The sequence below is a fragment of the Lagopus leucura genome, unplaced genomic scaffold (assembly GCF_019238085.1).
Source record: "Lagopus leucura isolate 7727_CA_CO unplaced genomic scaffold, USGS_WTPT01 97-36_obj-0_obj, whole genome shotgun sequence".
NCBI lineage: Eukaryota > Metazoa > Chordata > Aves > Galliformes > Phasianidae > Lagopus > Lagopus leucura.
In genome coordinates, this window is record NW_024968623.1 from 1 (window position 1) to 20914 (window position 20914).

Sequence of the window (20914 nt, forward strand, 5' to 3'; positions counted from 1 at the left end):
GCCCCCCCCCTTTTTTTTTTTTTTTTCGTTGTTTGTGCCTTTGGAACGCAGACAGCTCTGCTGGGAGAGCTGTGATAGCTCCGGGTTGGGTCGGTGTGCTGTTTTATCCCTTCCCTGTGCTTAACCTATATAGGAAATGCTCAATGCTGACTTATTGCAGAGCTCACCCCGTGCTGCATCGTTGCGAGTAGAGGAGGGCGAGTGTGCACAGCTGCTCCTCTATGGGATTCTCCTTTCCTTCCCCTCTTTCACATTTTTTTTTCCCCTTTCTTTTCTCCTTTTTCCCCTATTTATTTATTCATTTCTGGTTGGTGCTGCTGTTTTCAAGCCCCCCTTCATATCTCAGGGCGGCTCTATCTCAGGGCGTTGGGGCTGTGCTGTACTCCACAGCCCGAGTTGCTGTACTAGGAGGAGCTGCATTGCATTCATGCATTCGTGCACGTTCTGTTCCTCCCATTATATGGGGAATTCACTCCACAGGTGCTGCATGGAGCAAATCCCCCAATTCCAGTCCTGCAGTGCAAATTCTGGGGGGGGGAATATTCTCCATATTTAAGGCTGCTGGTGCAGTAAACGGCATCTTGGTGGAGCTCTGTGTTTTCCCTTAGTTGTGTGCCCACCCAACCCATTGTCACTGAAGTCCCAAACCCTTCTCAGCTCTCTGTGTTGCTTTCCAGCTCCCATGTGGTTGGAGGCACTGGCAGGAGGAGCTGTAGCCCACGGCCAGGTGAGGGCAGGTAAGTGCTGGGAGCCTGCAGCACTCGCATCCCATCCCACACCTTACACAGTGAGTGTAGGGCAGCTCACTGCTGTGACACGCAGAGCTCAGAGCCATTCTCCATCAGAAGCACACAGCACTCTCCCAGGTATGTATTTCCCCACCTATCCCAGATTTCCAGCTTCTCTGCGAGCTGCTTGGTGGGCACGTGTTGAAAGCTTTGCAACAGTGTCCTGCACCTTGTCCAGCTACAACCAGGACTTTGCATTACTTAATATATTTATATCAGTGGATGCTACGACTGAGCTGGTTTGCTATTGCCTTTTTAACGTATTTTATTCTGTTTTCTCGAGCTGCTTGAAGAGATGGAAGCAGTGATCCTCTCCATGTGCAGCCCTTCGCAGTGCTGTTGCCGAAGCAGAGCTGAAGCACTGCAGGGCTGCTCTGCTGCACCCCGGGTGGGTTTCCCTTCGGCTGTTGGCTCTTTACAGCACAGCAGTTGCACTTTGCAGAGCTGGAGCTGCTGCCATCAGCACAGAGGACACTGAAGTGATGGAAAAAATACTTTTTTTTTTCTTTCCTTTTTGCAAATATCGAATTGGCTGTTTCCAATAGGCTGGCATGGGCCGGGAGGGCTCTTGAAATCCTGTTCTTCAGTTTGCTAAAGGGGCAGAGCAGCACAGGGGCTGAGCTCCCTGTGGGACAGGCCTGGCTGCTGCCATCGTTCTGCGCTGCTGTGACGTTGCTTTTTGGGAAAATGAATTGAAGGAAGTTGTCACATAACTGGGGGAAAAAAAGTCAAGAGGAAACAAAGAAGTGCGGGCTGTCTGCACAGGTCTGGGCGCTCTGTGCTGCAGCCTCAGCCTCTGCTCTGCACAGGGAATGATGGAGGGTCAGAGTACCTTTATTTTCTGGTTGCAGATGGTTTGTCCATTCTAAAGGTACATGAGCATCATGTCAGCTTGAGGAAAAAAAAGCTTCTCCCCCTTTCCTTTCCTTCCTTCTTTCCTCCTTTCTTTCTTTTTCCCTTCCTTCCTTCCCTTCAGCAGTTTAAGGACACAAGAGGTTTGCCCTGCTAAGCTGTGCATTCAGCTGCTGGCACTGTGATTCCTGGCCAACAGCTGATGCACCACAGCCCCTAAGGGAAGAAGGAAAGGCAGTGTGGATCATTCCCCCACAAGCTCTGGGGGTGCAGCTGTGCCATGTTGCAGCACTGTGGGTTTGGGGAGTGGGGTATTTCTGTCTGTTTGCACTGTGTAACTGCTTGTTCTTTGTAGTTGCAGGTTGATAGCACCTGGAAGGCAAAAAAAAAACCCAAACAAAAACAAACCAAATCAACACAAAAGTCCTGAGGTGGTAATGCATGCATGTTCATGTCTTCATGTAGAGCGTTCGTCGCTGCCTTATGTCATGATTTACAAATAATAATAATAATAATAACAATAATAATAACCAAAATACCATTTGGAATGCCAACATTCAGTGGGCTTTGAGGAGATGTAGCAGCACATCATGGTTTGTAGGGACAAGGAGATACAGACCATTCTGGGCTGCCTCATTACCTCAAGGATAAGACAAGAAAGTGAGCTTCTGGTTATCATAGGGGTGGAGGCTGACGTGTCCCCATAGCCCTTAGCTCAGGAGCACGGGGATGTGCAGGTACACCTGTCTGTGGGGTGGCTGTGCAGGAAGGGCTCTGCTCCTCCTGTGCTCTTTGAGTCCATCCCGGGTGGAGCAGTGCCTCCAGAGCAATATTGCTCCACGTTCAGCCTTTTCCCAGCCCCCTCTGATTTGGGGGGTGGATACGGGGGGATTGAAGGCTGTGGGGAGATGCACGGGGCTGGAGAGCTGTCAGCAGTGCTCTAGCAGCACGTAAATACTGGAGTGGGGGATCGCCTGTTGCTCTCCAGTATTGCATTGCTGCTTTAGTGAGGCTGGAAATCAGTCCCTGGCACCTGGGGGTTCTGTGCTGCAGGGGGTGGGGGGGGAACCTATCTCAGCACCAATAAATCACAGTGAGTAACGAGGGCCTGGTGTCATTAATGGGGTCAGGACTCTGGCATGGGGAGACCGAGCCCTTCCCCAGCATCCTGGGTGGGAAATGAGGTTCTGGGGAGGTGGTGGGAGCTGGAGGTAGGGTAAGAAGCAAGTGCTCTGCCCTTAGCATCTCCCATGCTGAACTACCCAGTTCTGGTGGCAGCAAAGGGGCACCTGTGGGCTGAAGGCTGCTTCCCTTGGGGCTGCACTGCACTACTGGGACATCAGGGGACATCCATCCTCTGCAGCAGCAGTGAGTCCACGCGTCTTGCAGGTGATGGTGCCTCACTGGCAGCCCCAGTCCTATGCTGTGCTGGGGGTTCTGGTGGCTGGCTGTCCCACAGCAGTGGGTTTTCAACTGTTTCCTGCAATTACTGAATCCCAGTCTAGTTGTGGGGCAGGAGGGTGGTGGGGAAATGTCCCCTCGCTGCTTCGTGGCTCAGCTGTGGCCCAGCAGCACAGAAGGTGAGCACTTCTGCGTTTCTATTCTTAATCTTGCAAGTTTTACATCAGTTTTTTGTTGTTTTTTTTTTTAATGCTTTAAAAATTTTGCATCATCATTTTATGTGCAGAGGCAGAGAGTCTGAAACCAGACTTGCTGTGTTGCAGACCACAAAGGCACAGGGGCACAAAGAGGTGGTGTGGGACTGCTTCCTGCCTGCAGAATGCCCAGGGAGGGTCACAGGTAGAGGTGGGGGTGTCTTGAACCACAACTGCCCTGAGCAGCAGTGCCATTCCCTGCACAACAGCAGCTCCTGCAGCTACTAGTGAGTAATTTAAGGCTGCACAGACCCTTGCTTTAAATTCTCTAATCCAGGACTTCTCTTTAACACAAAACTACCCCCCAAAAGGAACCACCAGCACAATTATCATACAAGCTTTCTATCACCCCTCCAAGCTCAGCCTGGAGCACCTGTGATCCAGATCACTGCGAGTTTAAAGCAAGATTTTCTCAGTGCTTTCATAATACTTTAACTGCTCTTCTGCAAGGCCAGCCCCCCAGGCTGCACAGCTCCAGCACCCTTTCCTTGCTCCAACAAACCCCCTGTTGTGACACCCATCCTCTCCAGCCTCTCACATCACAGCATTTGAGTAACATCCTACACCAAGGCAGGAAAACACTGCAGAGCAAAAACTCGTGTCAGGGTTTAGTCCTAAAAGATATGAGCAAGTCTCACTGTTTCATTGTGTTTCATGTACTTCTACACCCCCTTTTGAGTGCAATATCCAGATGCCATCAATTATTCCAGAACGCAGTGATGCAGGAACTATGCAGAGGTTGGAGAGAACATTGCTTTCTGTAATGAGGCCTTCATTCCAATGAAAACTCAAATGGATGTCATAATTCTAAAGAGGATTTGTAGTTTTCTGTGTTGCTTTTTGTGCTTCCTCTCCTCAGCCAAGCACCACCTGCTGAAAGGAAGTCCTGAGCACAGCACAGTTCTCCATACGCACACATTCAGAAATGGAATCAGCCTATATAGTGCCATTAGAAAAGCTCTTTGGAACATTAACCATAACATGAACAAAAGTAAATTACAATTGTGAGCAGTGTTATTTTTCTTACTGATTTGCAACTAGATCTCCAGCACACTGATCATTACACAATTACATGGTGTAAGTTACTCACGTTTTAGGGCTGCCATTAAGTGCCACGGTTGCAACTGAACACACCAAGGGCAGACAGTGCTGCAAGGTGCTTGGAATGTAAAAAATACTACTCAAAAACCAGGAAACACCTTGCAGAACAGATGACAAATGCTTCATTATGTACCAAGCACTGCCAGCACCAAATCCCAGCACACAGAGAGTCCATGTGCAAGCACACCAACTGCATAAGCAAAGGACAGAGCAGCACAGCAGAAGGAAAGGTGTGCACTGCCATGGTTAGCATTACAACAACACAAGATGTGAATAAAAGCAGGTACTTACAAATTGGCTGGGTTCTCTCTCCCTGATACGTGTTTAATGAAGGAATATCTGTCACTCTTCACTGTTGCCAAAACAGGAGAAGGGACAGCACTCAGAACGTTCTCTCTGAAATCCAGTTTGGTTACAGCATATGCCAGCCTTCCTAAAGCTTTCCCTCAGGCCTTCATCATCTCCCATAGACAGCACTGCACTGACAGAAAGCTCTGCAGAGGTAACAAACGTGGAGCCTGCCTTCACTGCCAGAAGCACTGATGAAATACGCTGCTGAGAAGAGAATCTCGAGAGTACCTCAATGTACACAGTGAGTGGCATAGATGTGTGGGGGGTATTTTAAAGAGAGAGCCTTTATTTAAAGTACTTTGCTTTGTAGTTCTTAGAAAGTAAACATTACAATACTTTTTCTTCTTTTTTTCCCACAAATATATTAAAACTGTTTAAATTTAAAAGGCAATTTCACTGTCTGATGGATATTTTTAAAGAAAAAAAAAAACCTGAAAGAAACAGGCAGCTCAACTAAAACTAGACTTCAAACATTCTGTCATTCCATCTCAAAAAAAGAAAAAAAAAAGAAGACATTGTTTTTCACCCAGACTCCTTTTTACAGCAATAAGGCAACTCCAGGAGGCGTCAGTGGCTCCCTGGAGATTACAGATACTGTAACTGGCTGCTTCTCGTGTTCCATAACACCCAAAGGTGCAACTATCCTTTAATCACAATCACATTTGTGAATTAAAATATAAAACTTAAATTACAGCTTTTTAAAAATATTACTAATAGACTTCCCTATCATAAAATGTTTTACATTTACAGTACTCGAACTATTTCAGTTCTGGGTTGATGAGGTTTAAGCAATTTACCACTGCAAGAGTTAGACTCTGGAGCTCACAAACAGCACAACCCAACCAGGGGCAGCAATAGTCGGTAGAGTCATAGTGCAAATCAAAATAAGGAGTGCAGAACTGCACTGGTTGTTTACATTTCTATAATATAAATGAACAAGATGAGATTCTGATATTGTACATGCAATAAGTTACAGTAAGCGTATGACGACGGGGCGTTCTACAATTTCAGCTGGTGTACCAGAGTTGAAGCCAGTGAGAGATAGGACTTGGTAAACAAGACATTTCAAAGCTTTGTAGTCAGAGCACTTCAACCGTGCTTTCATGCTTTGTACTTCTGCTTCCCCGTCTCACTGATCACACAGATATGCTGAAACAAAACATTGAAACCTCCAGTTAGAGACGGAATGTAAGAAGCTGATGTTCAGGCACAGTCAGTACTGCTCTTCTGAAAGAAATGAAAGCATGCCATACAAGTGTCAGCCCTGAAGAGTGTTCTGACACTGCTTGTGCAGAAAAACTTCAGCCTGTTTTTGGCTACAAACCTCAGCGTTGCCTTCCTTCTTCCTCTCCCCCCCCAGTGTCCATTATAAGGACATGTAAGACCCAGGTGAAGAATTTGTGTCTTAGTACAAAAAGGCTTTCGAGGTCTCCCCTCTTTATTTTTATGGAACTAAGCAAATTTAATGTAGATATCTGGTATGATAAGAAACTGCACACAAACTGCCTCCTCTGTTCTGTGTGAAGCAAAGTCAATGTTAGTTCTACCAGAGCTCCTAACACTGCTGTGCTGCTCTAAGGCTTGCCCTCATCACTGATGGAGTAACCTTGCACCTAGCTGTGATTTACACAGAGGAGGGAGAGCAATGTAAGGAGACTTCCCTTCCTTCCTCCTTCCTTGTTTTAAATGGACAAAAACATATGGGAAAAATTACTTACATTCAAATCTCTGAAGTATTCATTGTAATCGAGGGCGTATCCCACAACAAATTTGTCTGGCACTTCAAATCCAACAACTAAAAAAGAACATAAGTCACCAGTATGTTAGAAAGGAATTTCCTCGAGTTCACTAGACCTTTTCACGCACACAACTTGGAATTTTATCCACACATAAGCTGCTTAACATTTCATTTCTTCCACTCAAGTATCCTCAGCTTCATACTCACGTTATTTTAAACTTCTGACATTTTTTGTTGATTGAATTCAACTAAAACGAAATTAAATAGGTTTATTTTTTGATCCCTAACGGGCATGGCTCTAGCAAGACAGCCCTTGGACAGTTGGGCAGCATCCGTCCAACTGCACAGCCTGTAAGACAACCTAAGGAACATGTGAATGAGGCTTCCATCAGCACTGTACAGTCTTGGAAAGGAGAAGGAAGAGGACGTGATCCTGTGGCTGAATTCACTCCACTTCCATTGTGAGAGTGCACAATCCACATTAACAAGAATTTGGCTTCAGGAATGGGGATAAAACACACATCCCTCCCTAAGGAGCTTCCAAATGGCACTGGGTGGCTTCATTTAGGCACCTGAAACACTCCCCAAAGTGCCAAAGGTGAGTCAGCAGGTTTAGCTGACCAAAGTCTTGACTGCTTCTAAGCATGGAGAATTTGCAAATGAAAGTGGATTCACACGGACCAAAATATCTAAGTCTTCATTTCATATAGTAAACTAATTGCAAATACTTAAACTCAAGTTGTTGCTCTTCTTTGGTTGTTTTTGTTTGTTTGTTTGTTTTTGTTTTCTTTTAAAATCAATCAAAAACCGTTCATGAAAACTATCTGGAAGACCCGTGGACTGTGGCACAAAACATCAACGTATGTTTAAAAATGAGCAGTGGTTGTCAGAGTTACTTACAGTCTGGCCGATATCCCACACTTCGAGGAGTTCTTTTGACCAACAAACTGTCAAATAAAATCAAAGTAAAATTGAAACACGGCAATGCACCATGTAGGACTACAGGAAATTGTGATGAAGTCAGCCTGGATTTCACTTCAGTGAGCCTCAACGTGTGGAATTGAAAGCACAGCCATAAAGATTTTAAACATTTTTCCTTTGCAGGTGCAGCTGATCTCAATGATAAACTCAAAACTTTGTAGAATCACTAAAGGTTTGCAGCTTAAAGGATAACTATAAAGTCTGCAAGAAAGAGGCTGGGAGATCTTAATCTGTATGGATTTTTGTTGCCAAAAGTGACTTAGTGAGGCTTTCTGTGTGTTAAGAAATTTCAGGTGCAAACACTTGAGCTCACAGGTGAAGAGGTGAAGAGATGGGATCCAGCCAAACCAGCTGGATTATCAGCATTACGAAGCAAAATCAGTTGGTTTAATACCACCTCAATTGCACAACGTGTCCTCAATTGTTTTTCACTGGTAATACTAATTACCCCTATAAAGAAAAGGTTAACAGGTCTTGATGCTCAGCTGATACAAACCAGTTCCACTTTCCCAGAATTAAATGTCAGACGTGTAAGAAACAGGAAGATAGAAGATACAGAGCTGGGGTACTGCAGCAGATAGAGATGCCTCACTAGTTCAGTTTGACTCGCTCTTTATTCAGTTGAGCACATCTACCTTTCAGAAGACAACTCCACCATCCTGACATTTGTTTGTATCAGAGAGAGAGAGACTTTGGGAGGAAAGGAAAAGGTGGGTGATGGCCGAATGCACAGACAGAGCAACATAACTCTGTATTTGCAGACCTCCTCCCTTCCTGGATCACCTCTGAAGGTGAGACTTCATTTGTCACATCCACGGTTTCAATTCTAGACATTCTGTTTCTGAAACTTCTCCAGGCTTAACTCTTGAGTATTGTGTAGGCCTTGGTCAAACAAACCCCAATTAGTGTTAGCATTAATTCACATTTCCCTGCTGCAATCGATTAATTGTCAGAGAGAAAGAAAACAAGAAAAGAAAGGCACGTGAACCAACTAAGAACACCACACTTGAGACTACCCGTGCTCAGCCTTTGAAGACCCAGCCCACTGCAACAGGTTTAAACAACACGGAACTGGACTTGGCTGATGCTGTTTCATACTCACCATGTGTACTGACTGCAGTACTAAGGTACTGAGCAGCAACAATTGCTTAACATTTGGTACATTTAACCAGGCCAGGAAGAAAAAGCTCACCTTCAGCAGGTCACCTCTGGATTATCAGCATGAAGAGCTGTTCTAGTACATCTAACAACTGCTTCAACATCGTTATGGCAACACAACTGATTAGATATTACACACAGCTCTGGTTTATCTCTAATCCCCAGCACTCATTATGCTTTTATTGCAAAATACACAACTGTAGCATAGGAGTATAAAAGATGCCATTTAAAAAGATGTAGGAGGAATGCTGATATTAGCTGTTATTATTACCCACAACATTCCTTATTAAATTTAAATTATTCAATTAGAAAATGTATCAAAACTAATTGATTAAAGATGCAACTAAGTAGAAAAGCCTGGAAGAGCATATGGCTGGGTGACTCTCACAGAGTGACCTCTAAAGCTCAGCTACACTACACACCCTACACAAACAGTAATGTCAGCATGCAAACTAATTTAATTCTACAATTACAGGCACCAGACCAAAAAAAGGTCTTCACTGCACAGATACACCACTGAAATATACTGAAACTGCAAACAGTGCAAACAGAAATATGCTCAGATAGACACTGACACATGGAGATAACCACTTATTTTTTTAAATCCTAATCTCCATTAAAAGTCTGTATTTATGAACTCTATTCATGTTGAAAATCCTTCTGCCATCGCTAGGGGGTGATTTCTTTAAGCTCAAAAATTTTCGTTCTTCCATTCTAAACCCAATTTAGACAGCAGTGAAACCCCCATTCCCAGACATCAAGGAGCAATACATGTCCCAGACACGCACAAGCTATCCCTTCCTGAGACAGAAGGGTTTTAAGCAATAGGATTGGAGAGAATGGTGTTTCTGCCTTGTCACAACAAGCAAAGTGTATCACATACCATTTCTGAAGAAGTGCTCCTTGCTGTTTGTGTTTTATGGGAATGTAATCTACATTACCTCTTTTTACACTGTGCTCAGTCTGAAGGTGAAATACAGCACAAATAACCACAATTAGAAGCTTACCTGGCCACCTTCACCATCTTTGGATTGTACTGCTTTAGTAGAGACAGCAACGTTTTCATTGTTTTCCCAGTATCAATGATGTCCTGAAAATCAAAACGCCACGTGAGAGCGAGTATGAAACCTGTCAAAGCAGCACTTTGAGTTTTTAATGCAGGAATTGCTCATCTGCAGCAACAGGAACACACACTGTAGCAATACTGTTCACCATGTGCTGTGAGGGAGATGGAGCGCCACGCTGTGCTCAAGGCACGGCGCTCAGGAAAGAGATCACAGCAGTTCACAATGGCTCTTAATTCTTATGGACAAATACTTCACAAGCATGAACTGTGACCTTCCTGGCGCCTCTGGCAGATCTTATGGCTCGTGTTCCTTGCAGCAATCAGACAAACAATGTCTAATTCTCACACTGTAAGCATAGCATCCATCTTGCAGCTGAGCTCAGAGACGCTTGCATACAACAGAAAGAAAAGGAACATAAGAAGGGAAAACAGTCACAACTCATTAATGTAATTAAAAAAAGATAAAAAAAGAGGAGTGCAATTTACATTACAGATTTTAGAAATAAAGAAAGAAACTGTACTGGTAATACCTGGGTGCAGTTTGACAGTTTCTATTTGGATACACTAAACTGAAGTTTGATGCATCACTTTAATTCCACTTACTACATAGATAAGCAGAGAAAAAAAGAGTCTATGACTCACAACTGAAGCACCAGAAATGGATATTCTATTTGGACTGACAGATCACAGGATGTCCAGAGGGACAGCCCTCACCCTGGCTGGAACTTGGAGGTTTATTTGAAGTGAAGAGGCAGATAACACAGAAGTAGCAATGCTTACTCTATCATCTCCTGATTTCTGCTTATTTTCTCAGGACTCTCAAATAAAATACATCAATAAACACATCAGTGTCAACAGAGCACCTGTCAGCTATACCACCTTCAACACTTAAGGCTTTTACTCATGGTTATCAACTCAAGAAAAAGACAGATATACATGGATAAAAGCTGACATATAAACAAAAGCAACCACTTCTGTGCTCTCAAGTCAAAATAAAAGTTTTAGTGATTTTGTGTTGTTTGATTATCTGGTTTTTGGAAGCAAATCTCCATTTCATGGGGGTTTTTTTGCACATGAAAGGATGCTGTATGGAACATCTTAGTGCTCTGTGCAGAAGATACTGTTTAACTGCAACAATGGTGGTTGGTCAAAGGGCTTATATTTGACAATGCATAAGATGTCACTGGAGAGGTGATGCACTGAACAGATGAGAAACTAACCCACTTAGCTGCCTGGCACTTTAAAGGCATACATTCATCTGAAATGGAGCAGATACACAATTAAATGCATCTGCCTATCTGAAGCAAAATACTCTTCAAAGGACAGCACTGGTCACAGATGACTGCTGTATACATACTAGTTTGGTTTTAAAACTGAACATGCTTCCTGTGGAATAATATGACAGAAGGGAAGAGCTTTCTCTTTGGTTGCTGAACTGGTTGCCACTGCTGTTCCTGTGCTTATCAACAAAGCCACTCCATTACCTGCAGCCTAAAAACATTGTTACACTGCACATTCATTTTTCCTGTCTAGTGCTTCTGCTTCCCCATCCTGCAATCAGCCATCTTACTCAAGGGCATCCTCTGAACATAAGCAATGCTGTCCAACAACAGAGAGGTGTGAAAGCCAGAGCGAAGCAACAGGACCTCCCAGGAAATCACACTCAGCTATAGGTAGTGTTGCCAGTATCATCCCAAGAACAGCAACGAGACAGAGGTATGGGAATTAGCAACAGCAAAATGCTGATTAGAAATCAGCATTCTCCATGTCTCTGTTCTCTAAACAAATCATACACAGGGCTGGGCTTCTTTGTTTTTTCACTATTTTTGGATATTCCTACCAGGAACTTCCTTCTGCTCTTCAGTTTAACTTCCTAGCTTGCCAAAACACTAATGTGCTTAATTTCACTTTGCTCAGGTCACTTTTTAATAAGAATTTTAAAAAGTCATAATAAATCATGACAAGTAAGAACTGACAGAATCACAGAAAACTCTGAAGTAAAACACAATACTTACTTCTACAATTAAAACATTCTGTTGGAAAGAAAAAAAAAGATAAGAATCCATTAGTATTTAAAGAATACACAATTTCTAATATATCCTACAACTTTTTAATTTCATTTTTAATGCAGTTAAATATTTGTACCATGATTTATGCATGTCTGGCCATGTAACAGTGGATCCTACTTAGCTCACATTTCTGATGCTGAAGTGGCAATCAGCCTCAGTATCTCATGCCAGGTCTTTAAATTCTCATCATGCAGTGTCGTGCTATAAAGCCAAGCAGTTTTGTCACACCTCAGGCCTTCACACTGAAATGCATCACAATTTTTTAAAGACTGCTTATATGTAATCAAAAGGGGAAAGCAATGAACAGGAGGCAGCAGCATTTTGCTCACAGATACCCAGCTCAACGACCTCTGTACAGCCACTGAAGAAAAGCAGACTCCCAGCTGACATTCTGTGCATTTCCCTCTCTCTTTGTAACCTGTAACAGGACCCTCAGCTCCTAACCCAGCAAGTTACGTGCCTAGGCAGGGTGAGCTCCCTTCACTACCACACTGAAACATCAGCACAGTAAATAAATAATGCCACACTCTTCTAAAGGAAGCTTAAAGACAACAACCCTGACAAGACTGCTCTTCTCAGGGAACACAGAGAAACAAATACCCTGAATATGGCTCATACTGCAGACACTGAATAAATATACACTTACTTTTAAGTTAAAACTAAACCAATGGCTCTGGTGGGGCCTATGCATGTCACGAAATTACAGCAGTGGCTACTTAAAATGAAACATACCCATTTCCCTTGAAAAAACTCTATTATCCCTACATGTTGAGAAAGCACACCATTGCCTGGGTTCTTTGGAGTTGTTTCCTTTTTGGTTTCTGTAAACACACGAAGAACCATACCTTTCCAGTCAAGGTTGAGAGATCATCCCCACCAATGACTTTTATATCTCCAGTTGACTGATCATTCTAATAGGAAAGAGAAGGGAGAGCATTAGCATTACCAGAATTGAAGTCATCTTTCTTCCAATAAATACCACAACTGCAAAGTACATAATGAACCAGTATTAATGCTACCAGTAGCATCTATTCACTTAGCAATTACAAGTAAGAATAAGAAAAATAAGCTACAAAACAGCCAGGGAAGCATGACTGCCTATTTTACAACAAAGGGTAATAATGATCTAATAATTTGTTGTAGAAATTAAGCTGCAACACAGGTTCCCAATGCTACCACTACAATAGTGCTGTTTCAGCAGAACTGGGCTTTGACACAGTCCTCAAGGAGCTGTTACACAGAGAAAGTGAAAAACAATGACGAGGAGCACCTCAGACCTCTGACATTTATTAAAGCTGACTTCAAAGCTCAGCAGTGCCTCACATCAGATGTGATAAGCTCACTGCTGCACTACTTACCCGTGATGCCATTATCCTACAGTTTAACCATTTGATCTTTTAGGACCAGAGGGAATGGCTTCAAGCTACGACAGGGGAGATTCAGGCTGGACATGAGGAAGTATTACTTTTCAGAAAGGGTGGTCAGGCACTGCAATGGATGCCCAGGGAGGTGGTGGAGTCACCGAGCCTGGGGGTGTTCAAGGAAAGGCTGGATGTTGTGTTGAGGGACATGGTTTAGTGGGAGCTGTTGGGAATAGGTGAACGGTTGGACTGGGTGATCTTTTAGGTCTTTTCCAACGTTTGTGATTCTATGAAAGTTTATATCTCTTGTCAAACTGTCTTCTCACAGCTCCTTACCACGTATCTTCCCTTTAGAAAGAAAGCCTTTCTTATTTTGCTGCCCTGTATCAAAGCCTAAGCTTGCTGCATGATCAGTTCCTTCCCTAAAACCAGAAATAGTAGATATAGAAGGAAAGAAATGGCCACATACAACCTCCTGCTTACACAGATAGGTATTCAAGGACAGGTATTCACCTGTATGAATTGCAGAGAAAACCTGAAAGTGTTATCACAAAAAAAAAAGAAAGGAACCAAATGATTTAGGGAGACGCAGACACTGACTGTACAGTGTGTAACACAGGGATTACAGTAAAGAGAATAAGCATTGAAATCCTTTGGGCAGTGATGTCAGTGCTCTCGGATAACAAAGTGCTGACAGCTTGGGGGGATGTAAAAGCAGATGGTTAAACCTGGAAATACTTCCTGTGTATCACTCCTACAGCACAATACTGAACATCCTCACCCGCAAGCCAACTATTAGGAAAAGCATCTTTACAGTTTTAACTGTATGTTTTAAAGATAACAGCTGTTAGAGTCATACTGCTCCATTGGATGAAAATATTTGGCTGCTCCAGCACTTCCATCGCAGCAGAACAGAACCAAACTGAACAACACAAATAATATAACATTATAGTGCTGTGCTGAAATAGTCCAACAACAGGATGCCCAAATCATCCCAGCGGACACGCAGAATGCTGCTGGGTGCCTGAGACACTGCTTAGACAAACCAGAAGAATGCAACTCAGTGAAGCTCTGCATTCATTATGCTGAGGGGCAGCTCCTGCCTTCACCCCATCTTACAGTTCTCTGAAGTGACAGCTTCTTTGAGCTCTTCCTCATGTTGCAGGATTCTCTCTTACCTATTCCTGCGCTAACAGGGAGTTGATCATTGTTCCATGGAAGCATCGTTCCTTATGAAAGAAAGATGCAGAAAGATGCTGCAGATATTTGTTCCATTAGTGAGGGGCACACATGATAGCCCAGCACTCGGCACACACATTAAGACGAGTTTCCTGGTCACCTCCCCGGCTTCAAAGCAACACACTACAATCAAAGGAGAGCACCACAGAACTCTGCAGAACACTGTAAACCTCTGGATTGTGCATGTTCAAATGTAAAGACCAGCAGAGAATGATCTGACTGACAGCAACTTTCCTCCTCCTTCCCACCAAGAGCCATACAAATTGCTACACTTGAACACAAATCACAAATCATTAATGACATATTTACCTGCATTCCTATGCAGGCACTGAGCTCCAGAGCAATTAAAGGATAAAAAAAAAAGGTTAACGAATTTCCAATGCTGGTTCTAACCAGCTTTCCACTGGAACGAACTTTGTTTAATAATTAAGTGATGTTTTAATTATCTTCAGGCCTATTATTTCGGATTTCAGTACTGGTAAGACTTTAATGCTCTGTGGCTTAGCACAGAAGAGATTTGCTGGTTAGATCTGTTTTCACTGCGACTTCATTGTCACTGCTGGAAAATAAAAGCAACACTGAACTGCAAGATCAGAACTCCTTACCAGTGACTCAGCCATCACCTTTTGTAAAAGCACTGAAGTTCCTCACGCTGTTTGCTATGAGGCTTGGGCAGCATGAGACCTTTCAGAGCGCTGCCTCCATCAGCCCAGTGAGGTTCAACCTCAGTGGTGTTGTGCTCCACCAAAAAGCCCCACCTTCCCCAGTGATGTGCAGCACACCTGCTGACTTCTGGCTGCCCTTCCTGACTCCACATCAGCGACTTCAGCCCACCTCTAAACACAGGAGGCTGCTGAAATGCCATGCTTTTTGCACAAACCAAACAAACTGCTTGTCAAGAACACAGCAATCCAGTTCTGATCACAAACATTGTCTCTCCATTTCTTTGCAGCTTGCCAGATCATTACCATCCACTTGTAAGCACTTTGAAAGCAGGAGTCAGAAGCAACGGTTAATCACAGCATGATTATCTCCATATCCTTTGAGAATTATTTCTGGGTGCTGTCACACCAGGAACTTTGCTTTATGAAACAAATAACCCACAAGCTTGCAAATATTAAAAGATGGCTTTCAAATAAGAATAGCACATCAATTGCATTGATTTTAGAACCATGATACGAGTTGGGCTGCTTTATTTGAGCAGTTGTGGTATTTTTAACATCACACACCCGGCCTGGCAAGGCAGGCAGCACAACCAAGCAATTGCATCCCAAGGCAATGACAGGAGAGCTCCACTTCTAGCTGCCTGCTACGGTTTGTGAAGGTTTTCTCATCCCTGAGAATGCCAAGTCCTTCATTTAGTAAAGCACGAATAGAAATGATGGAGCCAATCCAGCACTGCAGGACTATCAATAATGGAAAACCTGGTCAGTCAGCAACAGAGGGTGAGAGTGTTAGGACACTCTCACCCAGTCTATCAAGCTGTGCAATCTAAAGAATACAAGTCTGGATATTAATAACCACCTAAGAGAGTCAACAGCAATGAAATGCTCATAAATACCACCTTGGGGGAGGCATCAGGTAACTGCAGCTCCTCCTCTACAAGAGGAAAACTTTCCTCTATAGAACTGGCTGACAAAACCAAAATCCTGAAGCCAACACCTAGAGCAAAACATTCTGCTTAGACAGCTTTCTGTGCACATTTCTCTCCTTTCTCTTCATTTAATCCCTTCTGCTACCAAAAACAGGCTTATAATTTCCATTACTTATTTTGCTGCTTATTTCCTGATCAGAATCAAGGCGCCATCGTTACGGGTGACAATAAACAAAAGCAGCAGCATCAAAGCACTGCCCAATGCACAAAGCTGAACAAAGAAAGCTTACTGTGGAACAAGACTGGCTTTTCAACATGATTTTTTTTTCAGGTGTTTCACAACATTTTTCCAACAGTTTGTTCCAAGTTATTTAGGAAGTGGAGAGAGCAGAAGGGTGGGGTGGTCTTCATATTGTTTTTAAATACATCAAATAAGTTACTGGATATGTCCCTTGAAGAAAGCAGAAGGTAGAAATTCCCTTGCCAACAAAGGTGGGACTCATCATTTCCTATGGTGCCCAGCGTTGCCCTGCAATAGAACCATCCAGCTTGCTGACAGGCGCTGTGTGGACACATGGTGGCTGTTTAGGATGGGCAGAGGGAGCCAGAACCTTCTGCAGGGAGCAGAAAGGGAGCACCATGCAGCTGCTGCCACGTGCAGAGAGCTTCCCAGCTATGTGGGGATGGTTTAATGAGATGAATGATGAAGCTGAGTTTCTAATTTAGCAACCTCTGTTTTTTCTACTCGAGCAGGCAATGCTCTGTGACTGTGACAACAGCTCACACTGCTGACCTGAATACAACGGTGCTGAGACTCACAGCACAACCTTTGGAAACAATTTTTTTTGGCACCACAAAGTGAATTTAAAAAAGCATTAACTGTTTCCATGCTACAGGTGGTCTGATGGACGACCTCAAAAATACCCTCAAACACTATCAAGAAAACACAAGACTCAGCTGCTAAGCCAGCAAACAGAGAGTGCAGACATCCGCCTCTTCCTCTGACCTCACAACAAAATCTCATACTTCCTCTATCAAAAAATTACCCATTATCTCATGCTCCATTTTCCCACAGAGTCAAATAGAATCATAGAACTGCTCAGGTTGGAAAAGGCCTTAAAGATCACGAAGCCAAGGCAACCTGCACACAGTTACTGTGAGGTAGCACCATAGTCTGTGGCCACTAACCATAAATCTATGTGTAGGAATCTAGTATTTCCTTATGGCCAAACATAATTAATTTGTTCACTGTTCAGTTGAGCAAAACAAAAGATGATAAAGGGAATTCAGGTACAGCCATGTTTGCAGTTTCCCAATCTTTCAAACCAGTGAATGATGTCTGAGCCACATCAACATTTCTGGAATTCTTTTTTTTGTCACAATATTTGCAGGACTCTCCTCTGTATTATTCACAGCATTAGAGATGTGGAAGAGAAGAGAGGAAATTCTTGAACGTATAAAGGACACAGCAAAGGTCTCTTTGCTCTAAATGAGGACTTTACTGAACTGAGGATGTAAAGACTAAAAGCAAACAGACTATATAAGATAGGCAAAGAACAAGTTAACTTGAGACTACCGCTTTTCCCCTCTTAATTCTCTCATTTTTTTTATACGACATGAGCACATCTAGGCAGTTTTCACAGTATCTAGTGACAATACGGAACTGTGTGGTTAACTAGAAGTTAGTTTATACAAAAATAGCAGAGTACTGCAGATATACTTACACAGTAACTCTTCAACCTAATGAAGTCCACAGTCATGGGGATTGATTTGTCACTGTTTCTGTTCAGTGCTTTGATGTAGTCTAACAAATCAGCAAAAAATTTATAGCCGCCCTTCAGTACACAGAGAGCTACAATGTGGTGTCCTCCCATGCCCTTCATAATTTCACGTGCCAGTCTCTCTGTCCTATAAAAAAAAACAACACAAGAGTTAGCTGTCATAACACATTCTATTTGCTTACCCTCGCAGTATTTTGTCTTGCAAACAACAGCAGCAAACACATGCAAACTCAGAAATGGATTTTGCTTAGAAATGTTTGCCTACCACTTCAGCCACTTTTACACACTACTGGCCAACCCAGTTTTGCTTTTCAAGGTTAATCAAACAGTAACGCTGCCAAACTCCTCTGTTTTCATACTTCATGCTCAGCCAAAGCAAATCTTAACACTCCGAAACTGTTCCTCTGGCAGATAAACCACATAAAGGTTTCCCCTTTCAAACATAGGTTCAACTTCCATGCAAAGAGCAAAACAAATCAATACATACAGACAGCAGCCCTCACTGACCAATGAGCAGAACTCTCTAACTGTAAATAACAGCTTTATATTTTGCCAAGCTGCAAATCTGTCCCAACTGCAAAGTACAACAACAACAAGGCAGAGCAAGAGAACACTGACCTGTTTTTTGCAATCATTGTTTCTAAATTTGTACTGCTGTTTATCTTAGAAAGCATGGTACACATTTACAGAGCAGCAGCAGGTTACTCAGGGAATGCCCACCACTATAAACTTTACTTCCATTACTCAATGATGTGTACTCGGTCCAATCTTTTCCTATATATGGTCTTCCATTGCAAAGTTATTACAGCATTTATGATTTAAAGAAACAAAACATTTTATAGGAACTACATTAGTTTAGTTTAGGATTAGTTTAATCTAATTGATTAGCACTACACACAATCCAGAAGCATTCCTATTCTTAAGGCCTGTCAGAGATCTACTCAGAACCGCTCTGAATTTGCTGCTCATTCTAACAGGAGCTAGGCAAGCATCACAAAGGGAAATAAAACAAGATCTTATGTCCTCATGGACCCATCCTTGACAGCATGAGATAAAACCTGCAGAGCACCCGCAGATTTCAGCAACCACAGGTGACAAGGTTGGACCCCCCAGCAAGCAGGGGATGCTGGATATTGCTTATCTATCACAGCAACACAGCAAAGTCTACAATGGTGTGATTAAGAACTTATGGTTGTTAATATCCTAGGGAAGTTCAGGAGACTCTAATCATTTCAGATTGAACTAGCACAACAGGTAATGTGCTCTCAGTAGGTTTTAAGAAGGTAAAACATCAAAGAAACTCTGTGAAGACGTCGCAGGTTGCTACATACCTCCCTGTTTCTTTTGAGGATTACAACAAATTTCCAAACAATTGTGTAACTGCAAAAGCACAAATTCTTAGAAGCCAAACAAGGAACAGCGAATGAACACATGTACTACTTAGTCTCTGATTAAATATAGTCTATTTAGACTGTCACCAGGCAGCAAGCTATCAGTGGCAGTGCCATGGAACCAGTGCAGTGTCTGAAGGCAAACAAACCTGTCCATGATGAGCCCATGAGGAATATAGACTTTCTCCAGATCATCCGCATAATGTTTTGGTATGCAGAACAAGTCCAGGTCGTAACCTTGTTCATCATCGCCAATCTGAAAAGGAAATCAGGTGAGATTTCTACCAAGAGTTATAGAAAGCCTGCAGTGAGAAAGTGCAGATCTTCTGCTTTATCCAACACGTTACACTCATTGGGATCACCTGATTTTTTTCCTCTACAGAAGCATTAGTCACGGTGAACACAGCAGAAAGCGTCAGCCTGCAGGAATTGTCTGAAACACTGCAGAAAAATGGAAGTCCTACATCCTGCCTGATCTTATTTCATTGAAAAAAAAAAACAAGCAGCTTTTTGACACCTCGGATTTTAGCGGTGTAACGCAAAACCTGTACTGGCAACTAAGCGGGGAGGCCTCGGAACGTGGGCATCCACATCACAGCAGAGCTCACAGCCGGCCGTCGGTGGGGGACGGCTACGGGAAGGGGGCAAAACAAGGGCTGGGGATCACAGTGCTCTGAGATCCCGAAGCAGAAATCAAAGCTCTACTACTTCATAGCTGCGGGCACATCCCCTGCACGGCACAGCCCGCAACGCGGGTACGCGTGTATTAATTAGGCCGAGGGATTCATACACGCATATGATTACACGCCCAGTGCTGCGGCTGGGGGCACACCATCAGAGCGGCACGAGCTTTAAGCCAGCCGCAAGCGGACAATGACGGCGTGCTTCGTAACCGCTCCGCTTTCCGGTCCCACAGGTGGAGGCTCTCACGCACAAAACGAAGCCGAGGCTCCGAGGCACGCCGAGGTTTCCTCCTGCGGGGCCGGGCGCCGCCAGCAGCGCGGGGTTCGGCCGCACGGAGCGGCACCTCAGCGCGCGAGGAGAAGCGACAGGAATAGGAAGCAGCGCCGCGCCGGGCAGCGCGAAAGGAAGTTATTTCGGGGCGGTTCTGGAGCTGCGGATCCGGCGTTTCCGACCATCTCTCCTTCGGGAGACGCCGCCGCGAGCACGGCCGGCGGGGCGACACGGCGCGGGGAGCGGCTCCGCGCACACGGCGGCCCGGCCCGTTCCTGCGGGCGGCGGCGGGCCGAGCTCCTCAAGGTGACTCCGCACCGCCCGCCCCGCGCGCGGAGCCGAGGCCCGGAGCGACCCATCCCGCCCCGCGGCACCCCGCTCCGCGCGGCCGGGCCCGGAGACGCGGCGGCATCGGGAGCGCCGCTTCCCCGCCGCGGGCCCGCACTCACCACGATGCAGGGGCTGTGGGTCGCCATGGAGCGGCGCGGCCCGCCGGGCAGGCTGCTGAGCGGCAGCGAGGAGCGGACGGAGGCGCTGCGCCCCGCGGCGGCCCCGGCGCCGCCCCCGCGCTCCCCGCCCTCAACATGGCGGCGCCGCCGTACTGCGCGGCCTGGCGCGGAGCCGCGCGTCGTCAGGGCGTCTGCGATAAGCGCCTTCCCGCTTCAGGGCTTCCGAAGGGCTCTCGGGGCTCGGTCCCCGCGTACGCAGCTGTCTGTGTTGCGGGGTTTTCTCCGGCGACTGACCGAGTGTGCTACCGTGCTGCGGGAACGGGCTCTCTGTACGGGCACCGTACAGAGTAACGGTACTCTCACCTGAGCGTGCTTGTGCTTTTTCA

The 20914-nt window shown here is 44.6% G+C and overlaps 1 protein-coding gene across 1 annotated transcript; it reads right to left on the bottom strand.

The window, feature by feature from the left end:
- Positions 1-5013: 5013 nt before the first annotated feature.
- Positions 5014-20614, bottom strand: HPRT1 (hypoxanthine phosphoribosyltransferase 1). Its single transcript, XM_042894611.1, has 9 exons — positions 20529-20614; positions 19275-19381; positions 17678-17861; positions 12605-12670; positions 11706-11723; positions 9632-9714; positions 7386-7432; positions 6466-6542; positions 5014-5896 (listed from the first exon to the last, which is right to left on the bottom strand). Exons 1-9 carry the CDS (start codon positions 20553-20555, stop codon positions 5849-5851), a joined length of 657 nt encoding a protein of 218 aa, XP_042750545.1. The 5' UTR covers positions 20556-20614; the 3' UTR covers positions 5014-5848.
- Between the last annotated feature and the right edge of the window lie 300 nt (positions 20615-20914).

Bases quoted from the DNA above. Each gene is read 5' to 3' on its own strand.
- HPRT1 (XM_042894611.1), bottom strand. From the start codon at position 20,555: ATGGCGACCCACAGCCCCTGCATCGTG. The intron at 19,382-20,528 runs GTGAGTGCGGGC...TTTCCTTTTCAG, and splicing joins CCCACAGCCCCTGCATCGTG to ATTGGCGATGATGAACAAGG. The intron at 17,862-19,274 runs GTTTGTTTGCCT...TTTTTTTTATAG, and splicing joins CATGGGCTCATCATGGACAG to GACAGAGAGACTGGCACGTG.